Source organism: Vipera berus, assembly GCF_964194415.1.
Source record: "Vipera berus genome assembly, chromosome: 2".
In the NCBI taxonomy this organism is placed as follows: Eukaryota; Metazoa; Chordata; class Lepidosauria; order Squamata; family Viperidae; genus Vipera; species Vipera berus.
Genome location: NC_138203.1, coordinates 219,048,892 through 219,075,887, shown reverse-complemented (window position 1 = coordinate 219,075,887; position 26,996 = coordinate 219,048,892). Strand labels below are relative to the sequence as shown.

General features: G+C 40.7%; 1 protein-coding gene across 4 annotated transcripts; it reads right to left on the bottom strand.

Moving 5' to 3' along the window:
- Nucleotides 1-388: 388 nt before the first annotated feature.
- On the bottom strand, nt 389-15,910 carry APEH (acylaminoacyl-peptide hydrolase). 4 transcript variants are annotated; one of them, XM_081319550.1, is made up of 23 exons: nt 15,840-15,879; nt 15,008-15,066; nt 13,846-13,975; nt 12,966-13,092; nt 12,262-12,352; nt 11,905-11,980; nt 11,326-11,483; nt 10,298-10,435; nt 9,415-9,506; nt 8,903-8,943; nt 8,696-8,817; nt 7,637-7,697; nt 6,851-6,948; nt 4,977-5,028; nt 4,707-4,795; nt 4,383-4,521; nt 4,159-4,242; nt 3,982-4,062; nt 3,476-3,564; nt 2,870-3,060; nt 2,687-2,789; nt 2,471-2,577; nt 389-2,261 (listed from the first exon to the last, which is right to left on the bottom strand). In XM_081319550.1, exons 2-23 carry the CDS (start codon nt 15,014-15,016, stop codon nt 2,159-2,161), a joined length of 2,181 nt encoding a protein of 726 aa, XP_081175676.1. In that variant the 5' UTR covers nt 15,017-15,066; nt 15,840-15,879; the 3' UTR covers nt 389-2,158. The 4 variants fall into 4 exon arrangements, with proteins under 4 accessions (XP_081175676.1, XP_081175677.1, XP_081175675.1 ...); XM_081319551.1 differs by having other exon boundaries at nt 15,795-15,867; XM_081319549.1 differs by lacking the exon at nt 15,008-15,066 and having other exon boundaries at nt 15,840-15,910.
- Nucleotides 15,911-26,996: the final 11,086 nt, after the last annotated feature.

The window sequence follows — 26,996 nt, the reverse complement described above, 5'->3', positions numbered from 1 at the left end:
TGACCATGTTAGGCACTTAGCAATAGCCTGCAATTTTGGCTATTTGCTGTGTCTTGTGGTCACATGACTGCATTTTAGGATGTTTTTGCTGAAAATTGGCATTTTTGTTTTCAGCAAAATGGCCTTTAGTGAACAATGGGTTTGTGTTATGACTGTATTCACTTAATGACCATTGCAAAAAAATGTCATAAAACCAGGTATAGTGAGGTGGTGAACGGCTTTACTATGTCACAACTTACTGGGTAGGCAACTTACCACTCTTTCAGTTGTAAATTGAGAACTACCTTGGGCAAGCTCCAATATGGTTGTAGACTGAGGACAACCTTGCACTGTATATGCTACTGGTATATATGTATGACACACACAAGTTCACCTAGCTAAATTGCCCATGGTAACACCATGTGCATCTCCTTCAACACATTTGCTTTTGCCAGAAAAGTAAACAAGGGACAGGAAATATCCAGATCTGGAAGCAAGTGGCAAAGATCAAATTGTTATTTCAATAAAAATCTCAACAAAATTTCATTTATAGCACATTCTTATAACCCATGGCCTGCAATACATTACTCAGTGCAGCATCACTACAAACCAAAAATAAAGCAGTGCAGTGTGAAACAACACAACAGAGACTGAAGTCCTTGTTCAAATCACTGGTCTTCAGTAAATCAGAAACTATCCTGTGAATTAGTATATTTTAATTTAACCATTCTTTGCATTCTTTCAGATGGAAAATGATGAGATTTTATAAATAGAACAAGTAACAGGTTATTTTCTCATTTAGATTCTTTTAAATAATTCTTTCTCTGTGAAAGAATGTGGGATGTCCTATTTCGTGCGAGGAAAAAATAGACATATATCAGAGCTAATCATACTGTTAAAAAGGCTTATTACTAGATATTTGTGCACAGATTGCAGTGACAGTAATTCTTTGGTCTGGTAGTGAATGATTTTTCCTTCCTAGATAACCCTTAACATGCTGTGACTTATTACTACAGCTATTAAAGTTCACTGTCAAATAGATTCATAGAATCAGATTTGGAAGGGACCAAAGAAGTCACCTAGACTAATCTGCTGAGTCTTGGATCCACCATAGTAGGTGTGATAGATGAGCTTCCAACTTGAAGACCCTAGTAAAGGAGAACTTACCGCAGGCTGACAAGTAATACAATCAGGAAGTTCTTCCTGACGTCTAGCCTGAACCTGCTTCACTGTAGTTTTAACCTTTGGTTCTGCTCCTGCCCTCTGGGCAAACAGTGTAAATCAGTTCTCTCATCTGTGAAACAATTCTTCAGATATGTGATGACTGCTATCATATCTTCCCTTAGTTGTCTCTCTAGACTAAACATGATTTCCAGTTCGTTCACCATCTTGGTAGCCCTTCTCTGAACTTGCTTCCATGTTACTATGCTGTTTGAAACTCAGTTTTCCAAAAGGGTGTTGACAAGAGCAGAGTAGATTAGAACAGTTACTTCCTATGGTCTGGACTGTGTTCCTGTTAACACACTCTGAGATAGCATTTGCCTTTTTAGTAGCTGCATCACATCCCTGGCTTTGTTTAACTTGTGGTCAAGAAGCACGCCCAGATTCTTTTCACATACACCACAAAATCAGACTTCTCTAATCCAAAGCCATCAAGAAACTTAATTTTGTGAAGCATAACTTCATTAAATTTCAGGTTAATGATTTTACATCACTTCTCCAAAATACTGCATTCCAGTCATTCCCAATCTAAGTATTTAAACTACATAATTTGGATTTATAGAAATTAATAAGATTCATCTCAAGAATACATTCTGCAGCTTGATTTTTGAAATTCATTCTTTTCAGTTTAGCTCCAATCATTTAAATGGCATTACAGAGATTCTAATACCATCTAATGAGAATATTTATCAGTGCTCCAGTACTTGACCATTCTGCATAGTTACCCTAAGGGTGATATTATTGATAAAATGTTAAATTTGGCAAAATGATATATTTGGCCTTTGTAGCTTCTCTCTCTAGCACAATTGACAGGCCTAGAGGACGATGTTATGTGCCCGTTCAGACTTTGGAGACTAGGGATCAGCGTACCAATCAGCTACTAGAAGGTCTTTCAGACTGAAGAGACTTGACTTTCTGTTAGCTGGCCTCAACCAAAAAGAGTAAGCTTCTGGAATTGTTAGTTCAAGTGACGGAGAAGCCAAAGTGCAATATTCATGAAACCGTCTGCCTCAGCTTCCACACTGGATAGTGCATGGTTATCACTTGGATACTGCAACATCCTAGAAATATAAAGAGACACAGGCATCAGCTAATATTCAATTACTTGGCCGACATTTCCTTCCCTATCATTATTTCACCCCATCTTCTGCCCAGATTATAATTTTCCTTCCCTCCCCCCCATTGCATGTATTTCTATTCTCCCTGATCTCGTAACCTCATGGCCTCTTGTAGACCCCCAGTTTTTGCAAGTCTACCCCAAGATGCTTACCGGGTTGGAATACCCCTGGACTTAAGTGCACGATAATATTCCAAGCCTTGCTTGGGGGGAACACGTCTATCTTCTTCTCCAATCAATAGGAGAACTGGTGCTTGAACCTAAAGGGAAAGAATGTAAAGTGGAAATCAGAGCACTGAAACTTAGAAAAAAAATATGAGAATCTGAGAGTAATGGATATACAAAAAGAGAGGGAAGGATGTGTTGTACCTTGTCAACATACTGCATAGGTGAATGAAGCAGCATCTTCTCCCATTGTTCAGGAACTGGGAGAGCAGCTTGGTCATAGGGTAGCCCAACCTCAGTCAAGCACCTAGAAGAAGCCACAGAGTAGGCATCAGTAATGATAGCCTCTGCTCAAAAGAGAAAACATTGCTGATCATAAATACTCACCAATCAGGGATATCGGTGCTTCCAATCATGGAGGCCATATTGACTACAGGATTCCTGGTCACACAAGCTTTATATGTGCCAGGGTACTGGCCAATGAGATGACAAGATAAGAAACCTCCATGAGATCCTCCAAGCAAAGCTACTCTCTTTGAATCCAGAGGTTCTTTCTCTAACATCTGCTCTACACAGAACTACAAGGAAAAGATTTACAATTACTAAAGGAGCAAGGACTACGGCATCTTGAACAGACATATGGACAAAGCAATCCACTCCAAATGTTTGGCTGAATTCTGATAAGAATATGATAGACTGTCTCAGTGCCTACCTTGAAAAGTACAACCTACATTTGGCTAGCCCCTTGTGTTACTGTTTCCTGTTCTTGTATATATAAGAACATATATATTACACACATCTCTAGAGGAGGTACAGTCTTGCAAGAATGTCACACTTATCCTACTGAGAGTTTTATCTGGCAAGGGAATATAAACAGCCATTCTCCTTGGGTGACAGTTGAATCTCCTTCTTGCTACAGTAAATATCTACATTTCTCCATGTAGTGAAGGTTTCAAACACTCTTGTTGGAAATGGAGGAAGGAACTTTCTTACCTGCACATCTTTGACATCCTGGAAACCCACATTTCCTGGTAGTGAATCCACACTATCCTGGCCAAAGCCCAAAGATCCTCGATAATTCACTTAAAGGGAGGAAAAGCATAATATTAAGGTAGCCAACCTTTCTCTGGTTTCAAACTTATTTGCCTTAGCAAGATTTCATTGCGCAGAACAATGCCTCCAATAATGTTAGAAGCTTTGGATTTTACTATTGGAATCAACCTTGACATACTCCCAGTGTCAAAAGACTCCAGCTTCTTGTGAATATGATTGTGTGGCTGAGTAGAATATGCCCATGGACATCTGGAAGCACAGATGTTGGGGAATAATAAAATATTGTCCACATCAAGATTTCTGAACTGACTATCATAGCACTATACTCTATCACTGCTTGCTTAAAGGAGGATCTGATGATTACCCAGGGCATGTACCTCTGACTACAGTCCTTATGCCTGATGACCCAGCGGACATCTTGGTGTCTGAAAGAGATTATTACTCACCCAATAACACAGCAAATCCCATTCGGCAGAGCACTGCTGGATACAGCATCCAGGTGGTGGTGAACACTGAATGTGGGCCTCCTTTCAAGAAAAAGAATGGAGTCAAGCTCAGATGAATGATGGGGGAATGACGTTACAGTACCAGGATAAGGGAAGGGAAGAGAACAAGCAACTTACCATGTGGTGACACCACTAATGGAAGTTTGGTTTGCTCTGGTACCTGAGTGGGCTTGAGTAGTATGGCTTCAAAATCCAGACCTCCTGGGAATACAGGTAATAATTTGCACGTTAAGGAAAATCACTACCAGTGTCTCAAATGTTTCTGTAGAAAAGTAACTCAAATTGAAGCATAGAAATAACAGATGGTTACATTGGTCCAAATTTCCCCTCAGCATACTCACTGTATTGGGGATTGTCTTGATCGGGAGAAGGTTGAAGAATATGGACATCCCAACTAATACCTTGAATTGGGCTGGTTTCTTCCAGACATACCCAGTTCACCTCTGCTTCCTTGCCTGCAGGAGGCAGAAAAGCTACCATCTGCAGAAATATAAATTATTGATATCCAGCATTAGATCCTATGTTATTTGATCAATAAAATTTGGATATGCAGAATTTAAACTGATGTTGGGTAGAAAGCACAAACATTTTTTATTCATGACATTTAAGCTGAAGGATTTCTAACATAGGTTCCTTTGTTAAATATCTAGCCACACAGAACTTACAAGCATAGGAGGAGAGTTAGGCGTGGAGAATCTGGCCACCATCAGATCTCTGTCAATGGTGAGCAGCACCCAGCTTCCAAGAGAAGAACCTAGTTTAGGAAAGGAAAAAAAAAATCAATGTTCCTGTCAGGATAACCTCCATATTCAAGCAGAAGTATGCCTAATTTGCCAGTCTGGTTATAAGCTAATATATTAGCATTTTTTCCCCATGAGATGTTTCAGCTAGGTAACGGCATCCAGTTACTGAGATAAGGAATTTTTTTTACTTACTGTTGGTGAGTGAACGTACACTTTTTGATGCCATATCCACCACAATCAACTCCTAGGGGAAAAGCAGCATATGAAGGATCTACTGTACATATATATTTATATATTTCTCACACCACAATTTATAACAAATTAAACATGTAAGAATAGTACAGAAGAGAAAGGAAAATAAAGAAAAGACAACAAATGCCAGGATGCACATAACCCATAACCACCTCTATAGATGTCATTATGTCATTATAATCCTAGATCAATTCGGAGACTTCCATGTGACTTTAAGTTTAGATTATTCCTTGATTCAACAGACCTAATACAACAGACCTAAGATCATCTGGAATAAGAGTAGGCAACCTTAGCTCTTTTATGACTTGTGGACTTCAACTCCCAGAATTCCTGAGCCAGTAGGCTCAGGTATTTTGGGAGTTGAAGTCCACGAGTCATAAAAGAGCCAAGGTTGCCTACCCCTGATCTGGAAGAACCTTTTTAAATTTTTTTGTTTATTTGTGTATCAAGCAAACATTAAGTCAATAGCGGTTTACATCACATTGCGAGGAGCAAATAAGCTTGTCCTGCTACATATAAGAAAGCAACCACAAAGAAAGGAGAAATTATTGCATATAACAAGTAATAAAGTTCAACTAATAGCTCTTTTTGACATCCAATTGTACCATTGACTCCAAGACAAATAATAATCTGTGTCCCCTCGTCCCCTTAACATCATAGTGAGCCGATCTGATTCCGCACAGTTCATTATTTTCTGAATTACTATTTGGTCGGGTGGGCTAACATCCATCTTCCAATATTGGGCTCACACCAATCTTGCAGCAGTGGTTATATGTAACAAGTACCACGTAGTTCTGTTTATATTTCGTGGTCTTATCCCCAATAAAAATACCTCAGGACACAATTGTATATGGTATCCCAACATCTCACTTAGCCATTTCTGAATATTCTTCCAGAAATTCATAGCCTCTCGACAGGTCCACCATTGGTGGAAATATGTGCCTTCTTTGACACATTTCCAACAAGTTGGGGATGTTCCCGGAAACATTTTGGCGAGCCTGGCCGGCAGTAAATGCCAACAATATACCATTTTATATATATTTTCTTTGTATGCTATTGACCGTGTTAACTTAATGTTCTTAACCCAAATTTCGCTCCACCTCTCAATATCTATTGAGCAACCTAAATCTCTCACCCAGGCATGGATCAAAGCCTTCGCGCCCTCCTCAGCTACTTCCATAGCCATAAAAAATTTATAACACTTAGATAAGATCTTATCATCCACTCCCAACAAAATCCTATCCAGGGTATGGCGCTCTCGACAAATTCCAGGCCTCTGCCTGTCCTTCGTGTATTTACTACTAATTTGCAGATAGGTCCACCAATCTAAATTTAACCCCTGTTCCTGAAGTGATAACTTTGTTTTTAAGTTCCCACTTAGATCTAATAACTCTTTATAAGTCAACTTTTTCTCAAAATTGTATAAAGTCGGATAGATCACAGCTTCCAGGGGTGAGGTCCAAGGTGGCACTTTATTATAATATATTTTCCTAATTCTGGCCCAGATCTCAATCAAAACTCCACGTAAATAATGTTTAGTAAAGTATTCTGGGGGTCTACCTCTTTCCCACCATAGGTGGGCCTGCCACCCCTGGAAGAACCTTTAGAGCAGGCATGTCGAACTGCCGGCTTGCAGGCTGGATGCATCACGACAAAACCGCGCCCTTCCCATTTCCGGCAATGGGGAAAAAGTCATGATACGTCACGCAACGTCACGAGTTTGACATGCCTGCTTTAGAGGTTAGCCAGATAGGATAAATTTAGCTTGTGCAAAATACTCTTGGCTCAGCCTAACAATCCAGCAATATCCTTACCTGCCTGCTGCGCTCAGTGGTGTCCAGAACAACTCTTTGACTGTCTGCTGCCCAGCAATGCTCAGGCAGTGCTGTGCTATATATTCCAGCAAATCCATCTGCAAGAGAGAACAAATTCATGCAGGCAGCAGCTGTTTTCATGAAATTAGAAAGGCTCCATTGGGAACTATACTTCACCAGATTCTCTAAATGTTCTGCATTCCACATATTTAGGATAGACATGTGCAGGTGTTCACAAATCCCCTTTTGTTTATCAGATCTCAGATCTGGCATTTTCCAGTTTTTTTTGGAACACCCCCCCCCCATCTTTCACCCAGATTGGCCTATCTGAATAAGAAATATACTTATTAACGTGAGAGCTAGTAAGGGATTCTTTTCAACTTTTATCTTTAAAGAAAATATGACATATGTATGGGTTGGGCTTTATTTATTTCATAAGTATTTCTTTTTTAAGCACTTCCTAGACTGGCAATGTAAACATCTTAACATGATCCTTCCAAGAAGGGCCAGGGAAGGGATGAAACCCCTATAGAAAATACTCAGCAGCACTATAAGTAAATCAGGCTTTCCAAAGATTGAAAGATTCCTGGAAGGATTTGTGGAAGGAACCCTGAAGTCATCCCTTGCATTAAAAAAGTGAATGCCATTTCCCAGCCATTAAATGATTTCTTGTTTTTAGAAGGCAGAATTAAGGATAGATTTTTGTGGCTAATGCTCCTCCCGTCACAGATTCATCTGGAGCAAAAAATCCATAGCTCAGAATGCCATTTGTATCGTATTACTCACCCTGGATCTGTCGAGGGACAATATCCACTATCACAGAAGTGAGCTTTGTGTACCAGTCATACTGAAAAAAAGGTCAAAAGACATCAAACTGGGATGTGGCAGGAACAACAACCTGGCCTATATTTTACTTTGTGTTCTCAAATTAAGAAATGTCATGGAAAGCCATGTTGCTAACCACTAGGAATCAGAATAGAGTGAGGTAGTGTATGAATGAGAATAGTGTGAGGTAGTGTATGAATGAGAAAATATATACAATAAATAAAGTGATACTGAAATGCTTCATAAATATATTGACTTATTTCTCCTGCAGCAAAAGATATAATCACTTCCAAGTTTGGAAGACCAAACAAAATTGTTCCATGTAAAAAACACTTGACCTCATTCTTCTTACATTGATTTGTGCTTTAGATTGTAAGCCGCCCTGAGTCTTCGGAGAAGGGCGGGATATAAATGGGATAAAAAAAACAAACTTTCATTACAGACTTCTGCCTCCATTTCTCTCACAAGGTTGTTGAAGAAGCAACCCTCCTGATCCATAACAGCCACACAGAAGTTCCTAGTCTAATCAGATCAAACTAACTCAGGATCATTTAGAACAGGGGTGTCAAACTCAATTTCATTGAGGGCCACATCAGCATTACAGTTGCCCTCAGGGGGCTGGGTGGGTATGGCCAGGGTGGGCGTGGCCTGAGTGGGCATGGCTAGAGTGTGTACGGCCAGCTCTACATCATTCGCATCAAGGGTGCCTATGGGGGCCTGGGCAGGAGTAGGACAAATCTGAGGGTCTTTGGCAGAAGTGGGGTCTCTGGGCCAGGGCCAAGGCAGTGGGGGCCGTTCCCTCACTGTTTCCAGGATGGCTTCGTGGGCCACATGAAACCACTTCGCGGGCTGGATTTGCCCCCCGGGCCTTGTGTTTGACATGTCTGATTTAGAACAAGGACCACAAAGTATTTGAGGTTCAAAGTCCTGTATAAATTAAAGACTAAATAAACGACTTGGCTAGATGCAATCAGGTTACCTGAAATTGTTTTGTGCCAATAGTTCAAAATCAGTGCTCACCATGCAGATACGGCTACACTGCTGATGAGGTCCAGAAACCTGATTCTCCAGATATACAATGCGACATTGGTCTGGGCTCAACCGTGGAGACCAAATGGCTTTGTTATCATCTGACAACAGTTCTGCAGTAGGAGGGGAGGTAATGAATTAAGAGAAATCACCACCAGCATGCATTGACTGAGAGATAAGATGGATTCCTGTACTCACCACACTGACTGCCTGTCAGATCGACATGGAAAAGTGATGATCTGGGGGCAGAAGGGAAACAGCTGGTGGTAACGTAGGAAGGGATTATATAAGACTGGTCAGGAAAAGGGTAGAGAGATCCCTTTCTTTTAAAATTAAGCTACCGTTTTATTCAACCCTTAAACAGAAAAAGGAATAGTCAGCCTTGTCCAGCTGACACCCCCCCCGCTCATAGCAGAGCGATTATAATAATCTTAGAAATGGACAATACTAGAATGAAAAAATAATCCTTATGTACGCTGCGATGTTGCTTCATCATACTGGAGGGCAGATACCACAAGTCATGAAGACCATAATACCCTTTCAAGTGCTATTTTTGGAGACAACCAATGCTGTACCCCAAACTATCCTGGGGAAAAGAACTTCTAAGTTTTCCTGAGTTTATCTGTTTACTATTGGATTTTCTACACTTCTTGCAGTCTAAACAGTCAAGTCCCACTTGGATTCCTCCTCAGTTTCTAAAGGAAACTCACCTGCGATTGATGCAGTGTTTCAAGCCTAGACGGAAAGGCTCGTGATACCAGCCAGTGAATACCACTCCTGTGTCACCTGGAGTCCAGAAAGCCTTTGAAGCAGAGAAGACAATGTTAAGTTTGAAGAGGTGGGCAAAGTTAAGATTTTACTTCAGAAATCATCTTTCAACCTAGAAAGACAGGGTAGTTTGAAAAAAACCCACACCAATATTTGCACTGAGTGAACAGGAATCACAACCCATCCCTTTGTCTGGGAGTCTGATATGGGAGATTTAAGATGCTATTTCCAGAAAGATGATTTCTTTGCCTGCCAAAGGATGAATCTTTCATTCTATTGCAGGTTTTACTTCTTCCATTCAATTGTGTCCAATTCTCGGCGACTGCCTGGACAAGTCCCTGCAGTTTTCTTGGCAAGGTTTTTCCGAAGTGGTTTGCCATTGCCTCCTTCCTAGGGCTGAAAGTGACTAGCTCAAGGTCACCCAGCTGGCTTTGTGCCCAAGGCGGTACACCATCTAGAACTCAGAGTCTCCCGTTTCTAGCATGATTCCTTGACCACTTCACCAAACTGTTTCTCTTTGAGGTAGTTGTAGCATAGCTATTATATTCTTTTCAACAAGATATAGCAAACGTATATACATTCAGCCATAATTAGACTGCAGGTAAAAATAGGGACCACTACGGTGGGAAGGTAACAGCGTTCCATGCGCCTCTGGCATCTAGTCATGCCGGCCACATGACCACGGAGGCGTCCTCGGACAAACACTGGCTCTTCGACTTTGAAACGGAGATGAGCACCGGCCCCTAGAGTCGGAAACAAAATGTGCGGGGGAACCTTTACCTTTTTTAAATCAACTACCCCACATCCCAAGTGCTCTGTACTGACCTGTCCAGGTGAGATATGTTCTGGAACTCCTCCTAGCACAGAAACATTGTTGCTCTCAATGTCCAATACACACAGTACAGGGATACTCTTAGCTACCAGAGTTTCCCCCCAGTCTTCATAAAATACAAACTGCTCTCCCTAAGAAAGGCAGAAAAACAACATAAAAAACAGAGCTCCCCTGAGGTACTTGGCATGCTAGCAAAAGGATTTTCACCTATCTGGAAGATGGCCATGATTTGCAGTACTCGCTCTAACCTTATATCTGTCAAGATCAAGAACGTTTTAAGGCATACCTTTCTTATAGATGCAATTTCACAGCAGGTCACAGCATCTTAAGAGTAAACTGCTGTAGAAGATAGTTGCTACTTCAGATCAAGCCAAGATGCAAGCATCAGATTCCCAAAGCATCACATATTAATGCTGTTTTCATGATGGTAAAAAGACTGTGATGTTTTCTGCTGGAGGCTGATATCAAGAACTGCACACCTAGCAAACAGCTAGCTTTCAACCAAAAGAACAGGCAACAACATGAACACTTCTTAAGAGACAGGATGCTATCCTGAACTTGAAAATTACATTCGTGGCCGATTTAATGACTTAAACACCAAAGCACTCAAACAGACCTATTCAGGCTAAGTTGCTCTTTAAAAGTTAGTTCTCGCACTGCTAGTAAGTTAAGCAGCAGTTACAGTTATTTTTATGATGCAGATGCTCATAAAAATAAAAAACCCTGCATACATGGAAATGGGAGGTTTCAACCTCCTCTACTCTAGGACTTTAAGAAATTGGAAGAGTGCTTTGTCAGTATAAATTGTCTATATATTAGAGGCTCATTTGAAAGTCAGAGATTTATTGAATGTTGTACAATTTCCCTTTGATGGATGGATTACTAATCAGAGTTCTGAAAACTTGATTTTGCATTATTTCCTGCCCAGATTGTTATAAGGGCAGCGTGACAGCTTTTTCAGATCAAGGAAAACAGAAAGGCTGGCTTCCTGGGAAATCATAAAAGAGAATTTCCACCCCACCTTTACTGCTTTGTCTCGTTCAGTCTTGGCCAGTTCCTCTTCAGTGTTCAGCTCAGGGGCTCTGGGCTTAAAGAAAGACTCTGTCTTGGGACGCTTCTTTTCTGCCACGTAGAGGAGGTGAGTCTCTGAGTGTGACCAGGCCAAACAGCCAAACTGATCTGGCAATAGGAGATGATACCCAGTAAGCTCAAGCGTATGCATTTTCTTCCCTAAGGCAGCATCCCATTAGCTTCTATCAGAAAGCAACAGCCTGGTGGGCATAGTTTTAAAATCTTTCTATCACCCAAACATGATTTTGGATTCTCTAAGCCAGCCATGTCAAACGTGCGACATCGCATGATGTTGCGCAATGTATCAGGAAGATTTTGCCATTGCCGGCAATGGGGTGGGTGCGGCTTCCGCATGACGCATCCGGCCCGCGAGCCGGCAGTTTGACATCCCTGCTCTAAGCCATCCCTCAAATATACTAAAAGACTCAAGACTTTCTTTTCCAAGATTAACCAAGGTTTTCCTATCATTTACCATTATCTGGAGCTGGTTTCTTGCCTCTTAGAAACTGAAACGTATAGAAAGCCTTACCGTCATCATATACTTGGCCATGCTTCTCTAGAGCTGTCAACTCGATGCTCTTCACCTTCCGGTTTTTTTCCCACACCTATAGGAGCAGAGACACTTCAGTTTAAGTCACAGAGCTTCTTCCTCACTGAAGTCACTAATTAAGGCTTCCCTGACAGTGCCCTTAGGATGGGGGAAAACTGCAGAGTGTCCTTTCCTGCAGGGAAAATAAATCAAAGCCCCACAAATCATAGCTGCTGCAACATGGCTTCCACAGACAGAAGCAATTTAATGTGATAAAAGTAGAAAGAATGAAGGACCCCTATTGCTCCCCCCAAGCCATGAAGCCTTACTGAGCAGGAGTGAAGCAGGCAGACATACCTCTAAAAACTGTTTTTCCTCGCCTTTGCTATTGCTCATCTTTCGCAGAACGGCTTTTTGAGTCCCACTTGGAGAATCCCGACTAAGCAGTCTAGGTGGAAAATATATATATAGATGTATAATATATATTCTATAAATATAGAACCATAAAATCATAGGGCAAAATGGACCTAGGCATCTTTTTATTGTTTGTATCCTGCCTTTATTATTTTTACAAATAATTCAAGGCAGTGAACATATCCAATAGACCAGGGGTAGGCAACCTCGGCTCTTTTATGACTCATGGACTTCAACTCCCAAAATTCCTCAGTCAGCATAGCTGACTGAGGAATTCTGGGAGTTGAAGTCCATGAGTCATAAAAGAGCCAAGGTTGCCTACCCCTGCAATAGACCTTTTTCCTCCTTTCCCCCCCCATAATAACAAATCTGTCATGTGGGCTGGTCTGAGAGTGAGTGACTGGCCCAAAGTCACCCAATCGGTTTTCATGGTTAAACTGGGACTTGAACTCACAATCTCCCATTTTCTAGCTTGGCGTCTTAACCACTAGACCAAACTGGCTCTTCAAAACTGGCTTTTAAACAATCCCCTGCCCACAGTGGGAATCCTCAAATTAGTCCCAATAAATGCCTGATCAATTTAAGTAATATATTTCAAATGTTTCTTGGGTCAGCAGCAAGGAGAGGCCAGTGCAGTCTAGACTTACTCTCCTTTGACTTCAGTGCAATTGCCAGAGGGGCCAGAATAGATAATGGACTGGTTGTCATGGAAAACGAGGTATTGACGGCAGAATTTCACATTTTCAGCTCTTTCCAAGTCCCGCTGTGACCACTCTGTAAGTAAAGATTTTACTATTATATGATTTACATAAAGAGTTCTACTTCTGTTTAATCCAGCACAATAGGAAAAATCCTCCTTATTGAATGAGAAGAATCACTATCAGGACTGCATTCACACACTGCACCAAGTTATCAAATGGTTTCCTTAGTCTAGGTTTGAAGTATTGTGTAACCTTCCCAATGCAATTGATAAGCCATGTGCTTTGATTAAGGAAATTGTCACTCATTATGCTTTCTTTAATAAAACAGACTCTTTTTTAGTGCGGTAGTTTTTTAAAAAGTCCACCATCATTCAATAGGGGAAACACAAAAGACATTATAGTTGGCAGTAACAACCTATCCTTCTCATCTTTTGTCTGCAATAGAAACTGTTACAGTTACTGTTTTTGAGTTTTAATCTCTTGGGATCATCAGGAAAGAAGAGAGACGTCAATTAAACACAGAGCTAGAAAAAAGTAATGCTTATGCTTAATCTGATTTACTTTGTTTATGGCAGGCATGTCAAACTGCCACCCGCAGGCCAGATGCGTCATGCAGAAGACGCACCCACCGCAGCTCCAGCAAGGGGAAAAAAGTCGTGATACATCGCGACATGTCACGTGACGCGGCAAGTTTGACACCTGTTTTATGGGATTGAGGGCCCAATGTTACATTTGACCCTTGATAACAATATTGCACAATAGATATTTAAATTCTATGGAGCCAAATATAAACCCAGTGATGTGGGTTCAACTTTAAATAGCTTACCTGTATAAATATTGCAATGTTTGCCACCATACTGAGTTGTTACCTCGGGTCCAATACAAGCATGGGAAAGGGAAGGGTACTGGCTCAGATCACGGTACAAAGCAGCTATTTCTTCTGTATCACCCAGCAACTATACGTTACAAATATAAAGAAATAAAGGACCATAATTAGTTGGGATGGACTCAAGAGAAGGGTACCAGCAGCATGTTTGCAACTAGCCAGTTGCTCAAGTTAGCAATCAACAGTTAAGGAGCAAGCCATAAACAGTAAAGGAACTATGTCACAGACTAATACTTGTTACAGCAGCCACAAAACCCTTGGAAAACATAAACGGCATGATGTGTCTATACCTACAAAGACCAGAATCATGGAAGCCATTCCCTGTGACACTCTATGGAAGGGAAAGTTGGACTTTGAAGAAGGAGGATTGGAAGAGTATTGAGGCATTTGAATTTTGGTGTTGAAGATGTCTGAGAATAGCATGGACAACCAAGAAAACAAGCTAATGGATCATTGAACACATCAACCCAGAGTTCTCATGTGAGGCACAAATGACGAGGCTCAAATTATCCTACTTTTTTTGGACACATTATGCAAAGACCCAGCTTTCTGGAGAAGGCTCAAATGCTGGGAAAGGTGGAAGGGAAGAATATGGCAGAAGCAAGATGGATGGACTCAGTTACAGTGACAATGACTGCATCCTTGGGGTCCTGAAATAAAAGATTAGGGATAGATTGCCATGGAGAAAATCTATCGCTAGGAGTCAAAAATGACTTGATGGCACGAAGTCAAGTTATAAAAATTGTTTGAGTGAAAAGCAAGGGTCATGAAATGAATGAGCTGGGAGCACTATGGCAGTTTGCACTCAGCAAGCTGGGAAGTATTGGCTCTCGATATAACAAATTTTGGCCTTTTGCAGAGCAAGAGGTTGATTTTATCAGTAGTTCCTGACCTTTATTCCCTCCCAAATCAGTGGAATTATCACCATGAAGGACAGAATTATATCACTGCTGTCCTTTGTGTTTATCTTTTTGTACATACTTGTCTTTATCTTTTTGTACATGGTGCGTTCAGATGAAACTGCCGAACTGAATCCTAATGTGGGAATGAATGGAGTGAATTGGCCAGACCAAAGCTACTTGCAAACTCAGCCCCACCTCACCTCATTCATTGCCACTCAGCTGGTTCACCAACACGAACCAATGGATAGAAACAGTTACTCTGAAATGCACAAATGATAACAGAAGTAGTAACAGGAATACTAAAATACATAAAATGGGCAACAGGGGACTGGTCCTGAACGCCGTTACCACATGTCCTGCTCTAAGAGGAGCAAGCAATCCCAAAAGAAAAGTGCAAACAACGCATATTTAAAAGTAGGGTTTCATTAGGACTGCGTCAGCACAATCAAGGTAAGTTCAGCTCATGACATCTTTATTCTTCTGAGGATAAAGAGACCCCATTTCATGGCTATGAGAAGAGACTTTTTTCAATGGAAAAGGAGATAAATTGGCCTTCTCCCACGGCAAGAAACCATAAAGCAGGGGTCTTCAAACTTGGCCCTTTTATGACTTGTGGACTTCAACTCCCAGAATTCCTCAGCCAGCTTTGCTGGCTGAGGAATTCTGGGAGTTGAAGTCCACAAGTCATAAAAGGGCCAAGTTTGAAGACCCCTGCCATAAAGGAAAGGGTGTCGCTACGCATAGAGAGGTTTCACCTGTTGAGCTGCCCGCTATGTGATGTTAAGAAGGTACCGGAAGAGAGACCAAGGCAGGCTTTCCCAGGAATAACAAGAAAGGCGAAGAGACATACCAGACTTCACGTTCCCTCTCCCCCCACCCCATCGCTCTCGCTCCAAGCGGAGAGAAAGAGCTACTCACGCCATCCCCATCACACTACGGCCTTTGGGGAAGCGCCGTGCAATGCGCACCAGGGAGCTGCCTACCCACCCGCCGTTCACTGACACGCGTGTTCGGCCCCTGCCGATCCCTCACCGGGGGTTCCATGGTCCTCTGATCGTCGCCCCGATCCCCGAGAAGTCACGGAAGCTCCAATTCGATTCCCGTCGAGAAGGAGGAGCAGCGCCTTTGAGCTACTTTGTTATTATTGGCTCTGGGCCTGTCCGTCAAACAGAGCCAGCCCGTAGAGAATTAGCTGGCAAGCTTTCCTCTACCCGGAGAGGCGATTGAGTCCCAGCAGGGCGGGCGGAAAGGCGGCTGGGCGGGGACGCGCAGGCTTTGATTCCAAGGCATCGTGAGTTCGGCGTCCTTGGCCCAATCCGCTCAGAAGAAGGGCGGGGCTTACTTTTTTCGAAGCCAGCAAACCTTTAGCCCAGGGGTAGGCAACCTCGGCTCTTTTATGACTCATGGACTTCAACTCCCAGAATTCCTGAGCCAGCTATTCCTGAGCTATGCTGGCTCAGGAATTCTGGGAGTTGAAGTCCATGAGTCATAAAAGAGCCGAGGTTGCCTACCCCTGCTTTAGCCTCTTAAACGTCAGCTGCCCGTACAGCGTTTGGGAAACATTAGGGCCGTGAGGATTGGGGAGAGAGCTGGGCGTGGCTTCAGGAGCTGCGCGTCCTTGGGAAAAAGTGCGGTCGCTTCAGTGATTGAGAGAAGGGTGCCTGGGAGACACCACCGTGTGTGTGCCGGGGGGGGGGGGGAGAGAAGAAATACCCGTTTCCCGAAAGGTGTGCTCATCCTTTAGCTCTGTATGATAGGCGGGAGTGAGATGGTTTCTTCCATATCTGAAGGAAGACATCTGCCCCAATCTGTGCTGGTCAATGTGATTTTTGGGAAACCCAGAACAAGAGTGCCCTACGTCCCCCACCCACCCCAATTTCTTTTCTGTAACATCTAAAATGGAAATAGACATTGGCTTTCGTAGTGAAGCTCAAATAATATAAAGAGTTGCTGTTGTTAGATGCGAAGTCGTGTCCGACCCATCGCGACCCTATGGACAATGTTCCTCCAGGCCTTCCTGTCCTCTACCATCTTCTGGAGTCCATCTAAGCTCACGCCTACTGCTTCAGTGACTCCATCCAGCCTCCTCATCCTCTGTCGTCCCCTTCTTCTATTGCCCTCAATCTTTCCCAGCATTAGGCTCTTCTCCAGTGAGTCCTTCCTTCTCATTAGGTGGCCAAAGTATTTGAGTTTTAGCTTCAGGATCTGCCCTTCTAAAGAGCAGTCAGGGTTGATCTCCTCTAGGACTGACCGGTTTGATCGCCTTGCAGTCCAAGGAACTCGCAGGAGTCTTCTCCAGCACCATAGTTCAAAGGCCTCAATTCTTTGGCGCTCAGCCTTTCTTATGGTCCAGCTTTCACTGCCATACATTGCAACTGGGAAGACCATAGCCTTGACTATACGCACTTTTGTTGACAGGGTGATGTCTCTGCTTTTTAGTGTGCTGTCTAGATTTGCCATGGCTTTTCTCCCAAGGAGCAAGCGTCTTTTAATTTCTTGGCTACAGTCCCCATCTGCAGTGATCTTGGAGCCCAGGAAAATAAAATCTGTCACTACCTCCATTTCTTCCCCATCTATTTGCCATAAAGAGTTAAGCAATATCAAAAACTGTGCAAGTTGCCTGTCATCGTGCACACTGCCTTCTATAAATGAACCTCGCACACTTTGTGAAGAGCTGCCTATGTAGAATCCTGCCCCCTCCCCCAATTCAGTTTCACACCATGTGCTCTGCATTCTAGAACTACTGGATGAAAAAAGAAAGCCCAAACTCACTTTCCCAATACAGGGCTGACACTTCACATAACATTTGAGTCCTCTTAAAGTTTTGGAGACAGCTTTAATGATGGGAACCTGAGGGAAACGCCCCCAGATTTAATAAAGGTCACTGCACTTGCATGAGGCCCAAAGTCTTTCCCCCCAAATTATGTTTAAAGTGTCCACAGCTCTGTTTTTTTAATACATATTTCATTAATTTTCTGATTTTATAATCATGAGTACTTAATAAGCAAAGTGTTGTCTGGGTCCATTGGTAATTCAGTGCTACATATTAATTTTCTCAGTCTAGTTCCAATACTATACCATCCAGTGCTACCTTGGTTCTGGATGCATTTTTCCACACTGGGCAAATACAATTCTTCTTACTGTTGTGGAAAATAACTGGAGAAAGCAAGGAAGTTTAAAAATAAAATGTATACTTTCAGTATTATCCTGTAATCATTGTTATGCCATTTTATAATTTTATAATCAGTTGCTTGAGTGGATGCATACAAACCTTAATTGAGGGGAGGGGGAGAACAGGGTCATAATGGGGCCAGGTGTGAGTCACCATCTAGGAATTGTTTTTCAGTGCCTCTTGGTTCCTGGTACCCCTAATTGGTTTCTTGATCTGACAGGTGTGGATGATGGAAGACATCATTTCTTCCTCTAAGGTTGATGAGTATGTACCTATATGGGTTGAGTCAACAGGATAGTAGGGGAGGGATCTTATTAGTATAATGTAAGCAAACAGGGGCGGAGATAATGTATTCTGTTTAGGCGCTTCTGATAGATTGTAACCTCCAAAGCCTAAGCCAATGGGGCCATGGGGGAGGGAATGGGGCGTCTTGATAGGATGTATAATAATATGTGATTTTGGAATTTGGGGGTGTGGTTCAGTGCTTGGCTACATTGCATTGTTTGCCTTCCTGAATCCACCACACTTTGCAAACCATTACCTTTTAGACTTTGTTGTGAAGTCTAATAAATTTCTTTTCTATTTGTAACTCAAACTTAGTGGATTTCAATTTGTGTCTATTTTGTGTCCAACACTGTTAATAGATATACAATTAAATATAGACATCTTCATCACATTTTTCTGATATATAGTGTCAGTTTATAATATCTTTTCTAGACAGAACATACCTCAATTGCATTTGCACTTAAAATCCATTTGTTCAATCAATATCCTGTTTTTCCCGCTTTTTAAATTTTTTTAATTTCCCATCAAAATATCTCTTATCGCTTATAATTTTCTTATAATAAATTATATTTGGGTAACCAAAAGCTTCCCTTATTCAAACCCTTTTAGACTTTTCATATTTCCCATCTCATAACAAATTATAATATTCTAGTTACAAATCCTATCATTCTAATTATAATTATACTTTAATTTCTAACAGTTATCTATTTTCTTAACCATATTCAAACGTTTGTTTAATAGTATAATATCCCATCTAATAGGTCAAAACCTCTATTTTCTTCGGTCTTACTCCAGCTTTTTTCCTTCGCCAGATAACTTTCCAAGTCAATGCATTTGAATCATCAAGTAATTCTTCCTCTGTTTTTGTATATATTGTTTGGAATGAGGAAGAGAATTTGATTGAAGTATTTTTGGAAGAACGCTCAACAAATTTATATTGATTAAACAGCCTCCTTCCTTCTCGTTCAGTTTTTCTTTTCACTTTTTGTTTGTCAATATTCAGCATTTCTCCTAACAGCTTTATCATCTGTTCAATCAGTTCTTCTTCCTTATCCTCAAATGTGTTCTGAGATCTTGACAAGTAAGATATCTTTTCCATTTCCAGTGTCATCACTGTATCTTTTAATTTTTCATTTGTCTGTATCTGTTAATTCCTTCCTTTAGGTCCTCCATCTTTGGATCCATTTCTTCTAATTTTCTTTCTATTTTCTGGATTACTAGTTCCTTCTTTGTAGTCATTGTCTGGATTTGTAAGTTTAGGTTAGAAAATTGTTCTTTTATCTCATTTGCATTATTTTTAGTCTCATTATGAAATAAAAGAAATGCCTCTTGGATTGATTTCAACATAGAAAGAATTTCTTTCTGAGATTCATTAACATTTTCTTGTTAGTATATCAAGGTGGGGGCTTCGGAGACAAGTGTTAAAGATAGTTTTTTACCATTTGAGGTTAAGTATGAAACATCCATTTTGTTTTTGTATGTAGTCTTTATAGTCTAATAGGGTCCCCAACACAGATAAGCAGCCCAAGAGGGTTTTTTTTGCCTTCCTTTTCCCAGCTGCAGTCTGCAAAAGTGAAAGTTTCCAGGAACACCAAAAAGTTATCTAAGTCCAGGCTTCAAGCCAAGTTTCCTTTAAGCATAATAAATTGTAGTGCCGTAATTCGCCACTAGATGTCGTTGACATCATCTTCCAGCTTTCTAAATCCAAGCCTATTTTACAGACTTTCAAATATCTTTTCTTAAAAAAAGTGTCAAAGGTACATTTAGTCCATAAATTTCTAAGCTAAATATCTGTATTAATTTCAAATTGATCTTGTACTTTTCTCTATTTTTCCCCAAAGCAATTAATTTGCTGTTTTTCTTTTCCTGAGGGAGCGGGGCAAAACTTCCCTTCCCTCTCTCATTGGGGGGGATTCTTTGTTTTGGGCATTCTTTTTTCCAGGAGAGTAGTGTTAAGGTCATAAAAAGAGAATAAAGTCTCACCCAGTTTTATTCACATTGCTCAAAAATTGCTAGTTAGTGCTTATCTTTGGTTGTCAGCAGCTTCTGACTGGCCACATAAATGTAGCCATTCTTTCCCCCGCCGGTTTGGGGGGCTTCCTCTGATCCAGTGAAAGGGCCGCCGCCCCTCCACGATCGACGAGGGTCCGCCCCTTCGTCGCTTCTCCGGGGTGACTTTCAACTCTTTTTAGGGTCCCCAGCAGGACTAAATGGAACATGGAAGACAGAGCCCCATTTTCCTGTGCCCGTTACGCTGCGATGCCTAACTGGAAGTCCTCTAAGTCTAAAGAGTAAACAGCTCTAATATTTTGCCTTATTTGCATTTTCCAGCCCTTTGGAGTGACAACCCAAATGTCTTGGAGATAGTCATCAACTTATAAGGATAATGAATACAGCATGGCTCTCATTCTTTAGGTTACTAGAAGCTTAGCTCAGCATCTTATTTAGAGTGTTAGCAATTCTCCTTAATCAAAAGTGGGTAGATTGTCTATGTACTTGTCCTTTGGCTCATGCTTCAACAATTAGGAGGCTGTGGTTGTAGTTTCTGTGGTAATATGGATATTTTACACTGCTTAAGCTTTTGTGATGTGTTCTGGTTAGGGATAAAAATTTAGTTGAATGCATCATCATTCTTGCTGTTAAACAAAAAAAAAATCTAAGCATTAAAAATGCAACATACTAAAACTTGTAGTTTGCTTTCTTTTGATCAATTGTGGTTTGTCTTGTAAATCATAATTAAACTTAGTAAAGTATGTGAAACCATACATTGTTTTAACTGCAGCCTAGTGATGTTTAGCAGATAGAGAAGCACTCCTTACTTAGATTGTTTTCAGAAGGGAGCATGAGAAAAGCATAAGGTCACTAGTCCCACTACCCCTGTTCCTTCCTCCTGAAATACTTAGCAAGGAGAGAACTGTAGAGAATTTCAGCTGCTTAATGTCCCACTGGTCCTTTCTCAACCCCAAATTTTCAATGATGTGCTGCATCTGATAATGCCACATGAGCTGGAGATTGACAAAGGGGTACCAGGGGATCCTGTCACAGAGACTGAAAGTGATCATCAGGCAAAGGAGGGCTGTAAAGGAACATTGAACATTCCAAGGGAAGCAATTGAGGTAAATAAATAACATTAAAAGTTCTAAAGGGAATAACTAGGCTTAATAAATAAGTAACTCCTCATGGGGACTCAACTTTTTAAGAATTTAGGATTAAAAATGGATAGAACAACCTTCTTTATTTCTGGGCTTTCCAGATATGTTGAAGCTGCATTTCCCAGAATTCCCAAGGAGAATGCCTTTAAGAATTGCTATCCCAACACATTTCGGAAGTATGGGTTTGGAAGGCTAGCGCAGGATGTATTGTAAGCCAATTTCATACAGATAACAGAAGACACGGAGAACGTTTCTTCTTTCTAAGGAGAGCTGTCCTTAGAAGCGGTTAATGAAGAGGGAGCAATGCTTTCTTCACTGAAGGAAGGGAAACCCTCTAAACCAGCATTTCTCAAGCTCAGCAGGTATGTGGACTTTAACTCCCAGAATTCCCCAGCCAGCTGGGAGTTAAAGTCCACATTTCTTAAAAGTGGTTGAGGTTGAGAAAAACTGTTCTGCACAATGGGAGTGCCTCATTTTGGGCTGTCACCTTGGAGAGAATTGCCTCATGACCCCATAGGGGAGAGAAGCACCTCTCTTGGCAAAGAAAAGGTTCCTTTTCCCAATGTGTGTCAGCACTGCCTGTGTAGGATTACATGTTCCTGTGCCAGTACAAAATGGGGAATAGCATGTGCCTCACAACTCCCACAAGAAAGCTGTGCAGTTACTAGTCTGCCAACTACTCTTTCTAAATTTGAATCTGGCACTAGATGACGTTGGCTATCAGCAGGTGTGAACCTCCTCTGCTTGCTGCTGTTGATGACAAAATTGATCTTTTGGGGAGTGTCTTTTCTACCTATCCAGCCAGCAAACTCTCATGGGTCGAGAGGCTTCTCCCTGTGAAGTCTAATGCGGAACTAGCCTCCTGGTAATGTGGCTGGAGGCAACAAATGACACATGCTGAATAGCATGTCTGGCTTGAATCTAATCAGAAGAACAGCCACACAAAGTCCTGGATGGCAGATGGCTTGTTCAGGCTCTGAGTAGGAGCTGCATCCGTATGGAGGTGGGTGAGAAAAAAACCAGGTACAGTAACACATAAGGGTAGGAGATTTCAGTGGGATGGAGGAGATTAATTGGAGATCTGAAAAAAGACATTTCTCATTGTAAATTCATGCACTCTTCCTATTGGAAGGGGCCTTGCTTGGGCATCTTCCTCCATATTGGCCCTGAATATGCATCAGGCTTTTGTTTGTGATGAGCCATGCCTGTGCTTCTGTATGCAGGTGTTAGATGCATATGTGCCAAATCCTTCACAATAAAAGGGGTTCAACAGCACGGTTTCACTTTGGCGCATTACAAGTGCACTCAAATACTAAAAAAAGTAAAAAAAACCTCATCAAACATTTAAATGATTTAGCATAATCACAATTCAGTAACAACTTATTCCTGATCCTGTCTTAAAATTTATATAAATAGATCCTGCTTATATAATTATAACATTATATAAAGAGATTTTTATTTTGATTGTAACTTGTTACATTGTTTTTATATTAAGAGCCGCCCAGAGTCCTTTGGAGTTGGATGGTGAAATCAATCAATCAATCAAAATAGAATGATTTGAATTTTTTGTTTTTTAATTGTGGGTTTAATATAAGAATTTACAGAAATTCTTTCCCTTTCTTCTCCCTCTTTATTATTTTCCTCAGCCACATATTGTGTAGTTTTAAACTTTCTCCTTTCATCAGATTCCCATTGCTGACTTCCACTGATAGCTTAAGCAACCTACTGTTCTGTTTGCTGTGCTCTGTCTTTCTCCCCCATCATTTGAACATGATGTTTGTAATCCTGACTAGCAGTTTTCATTGTGAAATAGAAAGGGGACATTTCTATTGTTGCTCCAGTGAGACCTTTCATTCCTTCTAATCACTATGCAGTATTAGTGGCCAGACTACATGTCTGAATGTTTTCTAGTATGATCCCATTCCAGTCACTTTTAGGAGGAAGATCATCAAGAAGTGCTCATCGCATTGTTGTTGAGAAGCATATTTAAATGATCTTTTCTTGGAGAAACTGTTATTGAGCTAATTCTCCTTGGTGCTCCTAGAAGGTCTGCTGCCACCAGGCCTCTTTCTGGGCAAAGAAAATACAATGCAGCAATTGCTGCACATACTTAGTCCTAAATAGCTGGAGAGCAAGAACAACTCCATAGCACCACTATAAAACTTTGCTTGCAGAATTCTAAAATATCATTCTGTTATTCCTCCTTTTGTGACTAAAATGGTAGGGTTCACATGAAGTGGGGAGCCCCATTTTGAGGGGAGTAGATCTCTATCTAGCTCCTGCTAAATGACGCTGTATGCACTTGTGAAAAGCATGCTGAGCATCTCAGCATCTAATCAAATTAGAGGCACCATATAATAGACAGTGTTTATCTTGCTAATAGCTGTTCTGATTCATAGCCTTGGGTTGCATCCAGGTATGCAAATGGCTTGAATGTCTAGCCTGCAATAAAGCCAAGTAAGTTTTTACCAGCTGCATTTCAGGGAACTCTTTTTATGCGATCTATACCTATTGAATACGGTGCGGTAATATGAAGGTTTGACTACTGTAACATGCTATTTATGCAGCTGCCATTGGTAACTATCCCATTGATAGGATCTGTACCAAATACTTTTTCTGTCTTACAAGATTTGTCCCAAATATTAACAACACAAGTTTGGAACTATACATATTAAACAGTAGTGTCATTAATGGATTAATTATACCTGTAGTATAATCTGGATTTATGGGAAGGTGTAGTTCAGAGATAGAATGTCCATTGAGATCTGCACAATGGACATTTTTTGGGTCAATTTGTATGAACATTGTCCTTTTTCTTACAGGGATGGATGCATATTAGTTATACTTTTATGCTTTCTATCATATCCAGAATAAAGATAGCAAAACTAGTTTTCAATATGGGCTGCTAGTATTTAAAGCAGATATACTTGTAATAAAACACAGTCTGAGAGAAATCCCTTGGCCATGAGGGATATCTTGCTTTCTTAGCACATTTTGGCTTCAAAGCAACCACAAACACACAGAGTTGTATAAAGTAGTGCTAAAAGAACAAAAAAGGATCTCTTTTGATTTAGATGGAAGCATCAGGTTAACCAAGGAGACCTAACATCTCAAGGACAAGTGACAGTCATAGCACATTCTCATCCTTAACAAAGAAGTCAGACTACAGATGAAAGCCATAGCCTTGCTTGTACCTAATCATTTAAAAATATGTAAATCTCACCAAATTTTTTAGCTTCACCCTTATTGCTAAGTGTGTACTATCCAAGTGATTATATATCTGCTTAACTGTATTTTATATGTATTCAAGTTTTTTTACATTGTAACCTATACGTACTATTGATCCTTAGGCTCTGGTGACTTGCTGTATCAATAAATAAAACAATAGTTTGAATCCTCCCCAGTTGTTTTGGTATGATTGTTGGGTATCCAAGAACTACCATAATTCTTTGCTACTTGAATTATTAAACAGCCTTTTGAGATTTTTTTTGAGCCACTGATGTTTCTGTACCTTCTCAGCTGGTGGTAGAATGGGGTCTGGATGGCTTTGGTTATCTGGGCTGACTTCATTTGCAATACTGTCAATTTTGCTAGAAGGCAGTGACTAATGTTTTCAAGTTGATCTTTTTTACTTGGGTGCTGCTGTTAACTTAGATGGGACCCCAAAAAGATTAATGGACTCACATACTAAGGAAAACTCTGCTAAGGCGGTCCCTCAAGTTCAGGTGTTTCCAGGAGTCAGAGATTAAGCTAAAGCACTTTGTAAATCATATCAAGTTCTTTTATTCTGCTTTCCACAGAAATACCTTGTAGGGCAACTTGCCATACGGAATCACAATACATGAGGTGTTACACTGAAATACTACAAGTTCTCACAGAGCACAGCAGGACACACACATCATTTACAATGTTCAGATAAAGGTCATTGCACTTACAACTGTAAACTTTTTCTTTTGTTTGATGGGTTGTTGGTTTTATACAGAACTCTGCCGCCTCCAAAATAATACAAAATAAAAAAGAAAAGAAAAATAATTTGAAACTGAAGGCAGAAGGAGAGCATGGACAGTACATGTCATGTGACAGCCACAACAGCTTTATGGGACTCTGCTATGCTTTGCAAGAAGGGAAACAGTTCAGAAAAAATAGTTACAAACACCAGGCTTTGTTTGTTGATTTTGTTTTTCTACACAAAAGCAAGAGTTGGCAGGTGTGCTGGTCATTGAGATGGAGCCTCACAAAAGGGGGCTGTGAGTTGATTGTTTTCTTGGGGAGTTTTTTTTTCTTCATACGATGTGAGACTTTTATTTTACACACTGTACAGGTATTTACAATGGAAGGGGTCAAGGGAGATTGTAGCAGCCACTGTTGAGAAAACCAGTAGGAAACACAAATCCAGTCTAGAGTTCTGAAGAAGCATCCTCAGATTATGCACTTGTCATTGCAGGGAGTCTAAGAAAAAGAGGCCTGGGTGGCTGGAAAGAAACTGAATGAAAAAACATGCTTGTCCTTGTCAGGCAGCTTGGTCTGTACGTTTGGAACCAAATCCCTCTTCTCAGAATTCAGTGTGTAAATGAGAGAATGAATGATGGCAGTCTCACTGCTTCAGTTTGCCATTCTAGTTGAAATAACTTCCCAAAATGTATTACATTTCCCCCAGAGAGATGATGCACCCATATGTTAAATAAATTAAATATGTAAATCACACATGAGGAAGTTCTACTCAGAGTATTAGTTTTATTCCTCCTGTTCTGTTAGAAATGATTCCCAGCCTGCCCATTATTACAATAATTCAAATATTCTGGTAATTTTGCACTTACTGCAAGCCTAAAATGAAGCACTGGTAATAAACTAGATGTCCGAGGTGAACTCTCTGCAATTCCATGAAGTTCACTTAATGCTCTTGAGCGAAACTTTTTATTGCAGTAGAACAAAAGATAAGCTTCTTCTACTAAATCTTGTATTTTTTGCTAGAAAAATAATCAATTCAGCAATTTGGAAACTTACTGAAACACAATTAAATGTAAAACTTTAGTCTGTCTTCCCAGGTATAAACCAACTGCTGAATCAAATGACTGATTTTTATGCAGGAATTCACATTAAATACAATGGGTTAATTCCTCCGGAAAAAGGACTTCTGCAGATGGAGAGTTTTAAAAGCTAGTGAAAGGAAAAAAAAGGTAGCACAGGTTGGACTGTGGGTTCCTTGGTGTTCTCCAAGTTTGGTTATTTCCTTGCAAACATTTCATTACCAAACTAGGTAACCTCATTGGTGCACCAAACTCAGAAAGTACCGAGGACCCCATAGTTTTAAATGCTGCATGTGACACTAAACAAACTAGTCAACTACCTTTTAACTTACTGCATTATGAAAGGCATACGGTTATGTTATTGCACATTGTATTATGCAAACACAAACAATTGATTGGTTGATTATAAGTAAAATTGTGGAGCAATACACAGCCAAGAAGTTTTTCCACCAAGTCCTGCCTCTTAAGAAGTGACTAGCTTAACTTTAGAGGTTTCACACTCATTCAGACAACAGACAGAGCAGGAAAAGGAGATACTGCCAAGGATCATACA

Excerpts from the sequence above, each read along its gene's own strand:
- APEH (XM_081319548.1), bottom strand. The coding sequence starts at position 15,851 with ATGGAACCCCCGGTGAGGGATCGGCAGGGGCCGAACACGCGTGTCAGT. Across the intron at positions 13,976-15,794 it reads CGCGTGTCAGTGAACGGCGG|TTGCTGGGTGATACAGAAGA; the intron begins GTGGGTAGGCAG and ends TGTAACGTATAG. Across the intron at positions 4,796-4,976 it reads TGTACGTTCACTCACCAACA|GTTCTTCTCTTGGAAGCTGG; the intron begins GTAAGTAAAAAA and ends TTCCTAAACTAG.